Below are 9,444 nucleotides of genomic sequence, written 5' to 3' on the forward strand. Positions count from 1 at the left end.
TTTGCACTTGAATGCTAAGTTTAATCGTATTTTAGCCGCTATGAATGCTACTTTGAGTAGTGTGAAATTCTGTTTATTTCAGGTAACATTTTGGACGAAGTTCGCAGAGTTTAAGTCTAGACCAGAGAATGCTGAAAGTGAAGAAGTGCCTCTGCCTCCTCCACACTGAACTTGGAAAAATTCCAAGTTCAGCGTGGGCTTGAAGAACCAAAGAGAGAAAGCATGCATCATCCACGCTGAACTTGGAATAATTCAAGTTTAGCATGGGAATTGAGGAAGAGCATGGAAGCAACACTGCCTCCTCCACACTGAACTTGGGAATTTCTAAGTTCAGCGTGGAGTCCACTTACAAAGGAGGAATTGCACATCACCCCACGCTGAACTTGGGAAAATCCAAGCTCAGCGTGGACTCAAAAAGGAAGCGTGAATCAACACTACCTTCTCCACACTAAACTTGAAGTTTTCCAAGTTCAGCGTGGACCCTCAATACGCAAGTGGTCTCAGGCATTCATACAAAGCTGCAAATGAAGCTAAATTTATTTTAATTGAATTTGTATTTTATTTTAAAATAGGAAAAGATATTTGATAAACCACTATTTCATGGTTTATCTTGTGCTAATTCGAGTGGTTTTTATCAACTCTTTACTCACTTATTCATATGATTTGCATGATTTTACAATTCCTTCCTAATTTTGTGCTATGATTGAAAACATGCTTCTTTGGGCCTTAAATTTGCTATGTTTAATCCTCTCTTATTACCATTCGATGCCTTGATATATGTGTTAAGTGATTTCAGAGTTTATAGGGCAGGAATGGCTTAGAGGATGGAGAGAAAGCTTGCAAAAAAAATGGAAGGAACACAATAAACTAAGGAGATAACCAGCGAGCAGTGACGTGCACAAATGGCTCACGCGTGCGCGCAACATGGAGAAAATTGCAGTGACGTGTGCGCGTGCTTAACGCGTATGCGTGGATTGGAGTTCTGCAATATGACGCGAGTGCGTGCTTGACGCGAACGTGTGACACGCCAAAACGACCAGCGACCCGAACGCGTGATTAACGTGTACACGTGACATGCGTGATCTGTAGAATTAACAAAAAATGCTAGGGGCAATTTCGGGCCGTGTTTTGACCCAATTTTCGGCCCAGAAACACAGACTAAAGCAAGGGAACATGCAGAGACTCAAGACACATTCTCATCAGCATAGTTTTAGTTTAGTTTTGGGAATCTAGAGAGAATTCTACTTCTTCCTCTAGGTTTTCTTCACATTCATAGTTGTAGAGTTTTAGTGCTTTGATTTGGATATTGAGAAGATTTATTACCTCCGTTGGAGCTTCCTCATTCTAGTTTGTCTCTCTACTCTTTACTCTTTTATTGCCCATTGACTCTATTTAGATAAGTATGTTCATGATTTTGGGATTTATTAATGCAAAGAACCATTTTTACTTCTAATTGATTTTTAGTTATTAATTATCATGTCTTCCTTTTATTCCTCTCTTAATTATGTGAAAGTTATATTCATGATAATGGAGTAGTTTTCTAACTTGATGGGGATTTGATTAAAAGGAAAACCTTGAGTTGGAATACTCAAGTGTTAATATTAATTGGAAGTTGTTGGCAAATTCTCCTGTCTTCAACTCTAATCCTTTCTTAGGAAAGGATTAGGACGCAAGCGATAGGATTAGTTTGAGAGTACTTGACTTTCCCTTATCATATAAGGGGTAACTAAGTAGGACAACAACCCTTTTATTATTACACTTGGGAAAAGTTCAACAGGGATAGAACTTTCATTTAATCTTTTCCAGGTCAAGGCTTTTAATTGAATTACATAAATTCTCAGTCCTTTATTTCTCTTTTTCTCAAAACTCAAAAATCTCTTGGAAAACCTCTGATTGATAAAATAGCACTCTCTTTGCAACTCGTTGGGAGACGACCTGGGATTCATACTCCCAGTATTTTATTTCTAAAATTTCGTGACAACCCCTTCTAAATTGATACGCGGAATCAACATTGGTTAAGAGCTATACTTGCAACGTTGTTTTCTCTATAAACTCTTGATCAGTGATTTTTCCGTACGTCAATTTTTGGCGCTGTTGTTGGGGAGTTGCAATAGTGTGCTAATTTATCGGTTGGAATTTATTTATTTGCATTTTATTTTATTTTGCTACTGTGAGCTGTATGTTTCTTTCATTGAATGACACGTTCACTACCTGATCCGAGCTTACCCACATTTGATCCTGAGATTGAAAGAACTATTTCACGTATAAGGCAAGCTCGGCGTCGATTAGTCCTCTCTGAGGGTGAATCTGAAATGTCATTTAAGGAAGAAACAAGCTCCCTTTCTACTGATTTGGTTGATTTATGCGCAGAGGACATGGCAGCTCCCAAGAAGATTACTCTCTAGGAAGCAGGAGCTCTGGACTTTACACTACCACCTTTCCAAGCGTGTCATCCAAATCTGGGTGCAGATGTTAAACTGAAGACTGCATTAATCAATCTACTGCCAAAGTTTCATGGCTTACCTGCTCAAGAGCCTCTCAAGCACCTCAGGGATTTTCAAACAGCCTGTTCTACTGTCTGGCGTTATGGTGCAACTGAGACTTCTATTCTGCTGGCAGCATTCCTGTTTTCTCTTGAGGAAAAGGCGAGGGAATGGTACTACACTCAACCTGAAGCAGTCGTTACTAATTGGGATACACTCAGGAGAGAATTCCTCGAAAACTACTTTCCAGCTGAAGTTACTGATAGACTAAGGAAAGAGATTTCAATGATCATCAAAGGCGAATCTGAGACTTTCTACGAGTACAGGGAGCACTTCACTAATCTCCTAGACGTATGCCCCTACCACATGATTGACAAGTTGGTGTTGATCGGCTACTTCACACAAGCCATGAAGCCTCAAGATAAGACTACATTAGATGGTGCAAGTAATGCTTCTCTGAAAAAGCACAAGACCACAGATGAAGCATGGCAACTGATCGCCGACTTGGCTGAGTCTGCTCGGACTCACAAGCGCAATAGGAAAAACCACCCTAAGGCTGTGGTAGAGGTTTCCTCTAGCAATGAGAATAATGCTCTCACACAATCAATATGTGAGATGACCAACCTACTGAAGCAGATACATCTGGGCCAGCAACAATCTCAGCCCCCTTCACCACAACATAGCCAACAACTGGTTCCTCAGAGAGTGTGTGGAATATGCGTTGATTATAATCATTACACTGATGAGTGTCCACAGCTCCAACATGAGGACAACACCGTGGCAGCTACTCACAATTTCTATGACCGCCCGAATCAAGGACACTACCAACAAGGCGGCAACTATAACCAAGGTGGGAACTTTAACCAAGGTTGGAGGGATAACTATAACAGAGGAGGCAGAGACGGCCAAGGAAATCAGAGGTGGAATAATAACAACAATCAGCAGAACCGGTATCAGCAGAATCCTGCCTATCAACAGCAGAACCAGAACCAGGCTTACAGAGCACCTCATCTAAGGCAGCCCTAAGCGTCTCAGCAAATCACTCAGATCACTTACCCTTCTTCCTCTTCCAATGACGAGTTACTACACTCTATTGATCAGAGACAGAAGACCATGGAGAACAACCTTACTTCTACCTTAAACGGTCTGAACTCTACCTTGTAAGCTCTTGTCTCACAGATTGGATCACTGAATAACTCCAACAACCAGCCTTCAAACTCCAGTGGAATTCCTTCTCAACCCTTACCCAACCCCAAGGGTGGCATCAATGCCATCACCTTGAGGTCTGGAACCACACTGCAAGAGAGGAATCCTGAGGAGCCAAGCCCACAAAAACATGCCTCAGCTGAGGACATGGTGGAGGTGGAGGATGTTGAAAAGGAAGATGAAGTACAGGACACGGTTGAAGAAGAGGTAACTCAACCAGAGAATGGCACACCAGAAGGAGCTAAAGCTACCAGAGACGCCATCCCTATCCCATTTCCACACCTTGCAAAAAAGCCCAGAAAGCAGATGGAACTTAACCCAAAAATGGTAGAAATCTTAAAAAAGGTTGAGATAACTGTTCCCTTTTTTGATGTTATTCAGCAAGTACCTAAATATACGAAGTTTCTAAAGGATTTGTGCATATATAAGGATAAGATTAATGAATTAGAAACTATTCCTTTAAGTAGTTTTATTTCTGCATTGATGGGGGATATACCTGAAAAATGTAGTGATTCAAGTCCATGCATGGTTAACTGTACAATTGGGGATGTAATATTTTCTGATTACATGTGTGATTTAGGAGCATGCGTGAGTATTATGCCTTTGTCCATATATAATGCCTTGAGGCTCCCTCCCTTAAAAAGGTCGACAGCTCGTTTTGTGTTAGCAGATAAAAGCATTATTACAGTGGTTGGAATTGCTGAGGACATGTTGGTGAGCATTAAGGGGCTCACATTTTCCATTGACTTCTATATCTTGGAAATGCCCCCAAATGACTCAGGAAAACCGTCATCCATCTTGCTCAGAAGACCATTTCTGAAGACCTCAAAGTTCAAGTTGGATCCATTCTCAGGAACCTATTCCTTTGAGATAGGCGGCCGAGCAGTGAGCTTCAATCTGAATGAGGCTATGAAGCACCCTCCGGAAGATCATTCCATCTTCCAGTGCGACATCATTGATGAGAGAGTAGCCGCATTTCACCAAGAAGCAGTAGAAGAGATGCACATGGTGCAAGGTCCAAGTGTGGGGACACCCTCTGAACACAATGAGAACACCTTGCCATCTTCACTAGCTCAAGACGATCCAGTACCCAGTCAGGAGCAGAATTTGGAGTTAAAACCCCTTCCACCCCACCTCAAGTATGCTTACCTTGAGGACAATTAGAAGCTCCCAGTTATCATTGCAAGGGAACTCACATCCCAACAGGAGGAGCAGTTGCTTGGTGTGCTGAGAAGACACAAGAAAGCAATTGGGTGGAGCTTGGCGGATATAGTAGGTATCAGCCCTCAAATTTGTGAGCACATAATATTTTTAGAAGAGGGAACAAGGCCTGTTCATCAACCCCAAAGAAGATTGAATCCCACCATTTTGAAGGTTGTCAAGAAGGAAGTGACTAGACTGCTGGAAGCAGATATCATCTACCCCATCTCAGATAGTGAATGGGTCAGTCTAGTGCAAGTGGTGCCCAAGAAGTCTGGAGTCACAACAGTAGCAAGGAGAGCTCAGAGCAACTAGAGTGCAGAATTCCTGGAGGGTGTGCATTGACTACAAGCGCCTCAACCAAGCCACTCGCAAGGATCATTACCCTTTGCCATTTATTGATCAAATGCTTGATCGCCTGTCAAGTAAATCCCATTACTTCTTTTTAGATGGTTACACAGGCTATTTTCAAATTCATATAGTTCCTGAGGATCAGGAAAAGACTACTTTTACATGTCTATTTGGGACTTATGCTTACAAGAGAATGCCCTTTGGCTTATGCAATGCACCAGCCACTTTCCAAAGGTGCATGATGAGTCTTTTCTTTGATCTCATTGAGAGCTGTATGGAGGTTTTTATGGATGATTTTAGCGTATACGGTGATTCCTTTAGCCTTTGCTTGGATAGTTTATCTAGAGTATTAGACAGGTGTGTTAGATCAAACCTTGTTTTGAATTTTGAAAAGTGACATTTTATGGTCAAACAAGGTATTGTTCTAGGATATATTGTCTCTAATACTGGTATTTCTGTAGATCCAGCAAAGGTAAATGTCATTTCTAGTCTGCCTTATCCTTCCTCCGTGAGAGAAGTCCGTTCGTTCCTTGGTCATGCAGGTTTCTACCAGAGATTTATCAAGGACTTCAGTAAGGTAGCTTTACCTTTATCTAGACTACTGCAGAAGGATGTTGAGTTTGAGCTGAGTGAGAACTGTATGGAAGCGTTTGATAAGCTGAAGATCACCTTGACTCAAGCTCCAATTGTGCGAGGACCAGACTGGAGTCAGCCCTTTGAGATTATGTGTGATGCCTCCAACCATGCTGTAGTTGCGGCGCTGGCCCAATGCGCAGGTAAGGATCCTTTTGTAATTGCATATACTTCAAAGACCTTAGATACTGCTCAGTCTAATTACACCACCACTGAAAAAGAGCTTTTAGCTATTGTTTCTGCTCTGGATAAATTTCGAGCCTATTTACTTGGTACTAAAGTGGTAGTATACTCGGACCATGCAGCTCTAAAGTATTTATTAGCTAAAAAGGAGTCTAAACCAAGGCTAATACGTTGGATACTATTACTGCAAGAATTTGATTTAGAAATTAAGGATAGGAGTGGTTCTCAGAATTTAGTAGCGGACCACTTGAGTCGCCTTGAGCACATCAAGCATGACTCCACTCCTATCAATGATGCTTTTCCATTTGATAGCTTGCATGCAGTATTTGAAGTAGTTCCTTGGTATGCACCTGTAGCTAATTATCTAGTTAGTCATACCTTCCCTCCCACTTTTACTAAGAATTATAGGGACAAGCTGAAAAGTGAGTCCAAATATTATATTTGGGATGATCCATATTTATGGAGGTATGGTGCTGACCAAATAATTAGAAGATGTGTGCCTCCATCAGAATTCCAGTCAATTTTAGAGGCCTGCCACTCCTCTGAGAGTGGTGGACATTTTAGCTCTCAAAGAACAGCTAGAAAAATTTTAGACTGTGGATTCTGGTGGCCTACTCTTTTTAAAGATGCTGCTACCTTCTGTAAATCTTGTTCCCCATGCCAGAGGTTTGGTAATATATCCAAGAGGGATGAGATGCCCCAACAAATTATGTTGTTCTGTGAGATTTTTTATGTTTGGGGTATTGACTTCATGGGTCCATTTCCAAACTCTAGCAGTTTCTTATATATATTGTTAGCTGTGGATTATGTCTCCAAGTGGGTGGAAGCAATTCTTACCCGCACTGATGATGCTAACACTGTTGTCTCTTTTGTTAGAAACCATATTATCTGGCACTTTAGATCACCACGAGCGATCGTGAGTGATCAAGGCACCCATTTTTGTAACAGGAGACTGACCGCTCTACTAAAGAAGTATGGCATTATTCACAAGGTAGCAACTGCTTACCACCCGCAGACTAACGGACAAGCAGAGGTGTCTAACAGAGAGATAAAGTGTATCCTGGAGAAGATAGTCAAGCCTCATAGGAAGGACTGGAGCACCAGGCTACAAGATGCACTTTGGGCATACCGGATAGCATACAACACACCTATAGGGATGAGCCCCTTCCGCTTAGTTTATGGAAAAGCCTGTCACCTCCTAGTCGAGTTAGAGCACAAGGCATTCTGGGCGGTAAAAGAAATCAACATGGGATTTGAGAGGGCCGGAGCAGAAAGGAAGATGCAACTACAAGAATTAGAGAACCTTTGCCTTGAAGCGTATGATAACTCCAGGCTATATAAAGAGAAGGTGAAGGTTGTGCATGACAAGCACATTAAATGGAGAGAGTTCAGACCAGGGGAATTAGTTCTTCTCTACAACTCCAGACTAGGGCTCATGCCAGGCAAGTTGAGATCAAGATGGGAAGGTCCCTATAGAGTAGAGAAGGCAGAGCCATACGGAGTCTTTCACCTAAGTCATCCTTCAAGCTCCAAATTTATAAAAGTAAATGGACATCGCCTTAAGCTGTATCATGGTGAGCAGATGAAGAAAAGCAAGGAGCTGGAGATCTTCCTCTTGGAGGATCCACCCACAGCGGAAGACTAAACTAGTGGACCGTCCAACTTAAGGACGTTAAAGAAAAGTGCTGGGTGGGGAGACAACCCACCATGGTATGATCATTCCCTTCTCTCTTTTTTGCTTTGTTTAGTGACTCTTCTCATTATTCTGCATATAATCTGCATCTACATCTGCATATTTGCACAAAAAAAGAAAAGTGGCAGAAAGTTGTGTGGGAGCAGTGCAGAAAGTGTGCCAATCGCACAAGCATCGTCACGCGTAAGCGTACTCCACGCGTACGCGTCATTTGGGGTTTTTGGCACCTCACACGTACACGTTAGTGACGCGCACGCGTGATCCTGAAAAATCGACGTAAGAGATGTATTGGCCGAAAGTTGGGCTGGTTTGGCGCTGGCACAATGCCCGAGGCACAAATTACATCATGCGTACGCGTCACAAACGCGTTCGCGTCATTTTCAAATTATAAGTTTTCATGCACGCGCGTAGCTGACGGGCACGCGTCATATGGCATTTTGGCACACATTCCAATTTGAACAGAAGGTTGTGCGAGAGCCATGTTGCCTTCGCGCTAGTAGCACAAACACGGTCACGCGTCCGCGTGACCGACGTGTACGCCTCACCTTCCTTTCTGCGCAACCCACGCATACGCGTCATCAGCGTAGTGCAACCTGATCCCTGTGTCACCTCTTTTCATATCCTTTCATATCTTTTCTTCTCTAATCCTATTTTCTTCTTCCCTCTTTCTTCTTCTATCTTTATCCTCTCTCTCTATCTTTTCTATCTTCTTCTTCTTCCCTCTTCTCTCATATTTTTTCAATCTCACTTTCTCCGTCATCCCTCCCTTTATCACCTTCTTCTCAAGATTCTTTCTTTCTATTTTCTCTCCCTTCTTCCTCTTAATTATTTATTTTTGTATTACTCTACTTGGTGTTAGATATCTTAATGGGTGATTTCTTCTATAAATGCTTGTGATTATTATTATGGAGTTGTTTGACAATTAATATTAATTATTTTTTGGGATGCTTGCATGTTCCAATTTAATTCTCTCCCTATTATATTAAACATGCATGCTAAGTGTTTGTGAATAAGCCCGTATGGCATTGTACAATTTTTAATTATTCTATCCTACTACTCTAACGCATGCTTTTCACAAAACCCCTTTCAATATTTTATTGATTGAATATAATTGTCAATACAAACAGATTGTTAGTTTGAAACACTTGATAACCAATTTTGGCAAATAATGCTTGATCTATGCTACTCATGCCTTTGCCGGCATGCTAATAAACATCTTGCATCTTGCCATCATATGCCATTGCTATATTTCCATTGATGAACTGATGCCATGAAATCGCAACCATGTCTTTCGTTCACTATTTTCCTTACTTGGGCATTGATTATCACTCGTACTGTCCTCTTCCTTGCTCTAACCCTTGGACTTACATGCTAAGTTTCTTTTTCCTTTTTCAGGATGGCTGACAAACCCCGTTTCGACGGTTTATCTTATATTGATTTTAAGAGATTTTATCACCTTTTACCCACATTTATTCAATGAAATAGCATGGTTTTGTGATTGTCTCCTTATTTGTGCTTAGATGTAAAAACATGCTTTTAGACCCTCAATTTAATGGTTTTAATCTCCCTTTGATTCCACTAGATGCCTTGATATGTTTGCTAGTGATTTCAGATTGAAAAGGCTAGGAATGGATCAAAGGAGTGAAAAGGAAAACATGCAAAGTGGAGAAATCATGAAAAGTCAAAGAAGTTGAA

General features: G+C 41.4%; 1 protein-coding gene across 1 annotated transcript; it reads left to right on the forward strand.

Moving 5' to 3' along the window:
• Window positions 1-263: 263 nt before the first annotated feature.
• LOC130980654 (uncharacterized) lies at window positions 264-4,853 on the forward strand. The gene is made up of 4 exons (XM_057904312.1): window positions 264-423; window positions 2,470-3,476; window positions 3,663-4,194; window positions 4,378-4,853. Exons 1-4 carry the CDS (start codon window positions 264-266, stop codon window positions 4,851-4,853), a joined length of 2,175 nt encoding a protein of 724 aa, XP_057760295.1.
• Window positions 4,854-9,444: the final 4,591 nt, after the last annotated feature.

Source organism: Arachis stenosperma, chromosome 5, assembly GCF_014773155.1.
Source record: "Arachis stenosperma cultivar V10309 chromosome 5, arast.V10309.gnm1.PFL2, whole genome shotgun sequence".
Taxonomy (NCBI): domain Eukaryota; kingdom Viridiplantae; phylum Streptophyta; class Magnoliopsida; order Fabales; family Fabaceae; genus Arachis; species Arachis stenosperma.

Bases quoted from the DNA above. Each gene is read 5' to 3' on its own strand.
- LOC130980654 (XM_057904312.1), top strand. From the start codon at position 264: ATGGGAATTGAGGAAGAGCATGGAAGCAACACTGCCTCCTCCACACTG. The intron at 3,477-3,662 runs GCTTACAGAGCA...CTTGTCTCACAG, and splicing joins AACAGCAGAACCAGAACCAG to ATTGGATCACTGAATAACTC. The intron at 4,195-4,377 runs GTAGTGATTCAA...GCATTATTACAG, and splicing joins GGGGGATATACCTGAAAAAT to TGGTTGGAATTGCTGAGGAC.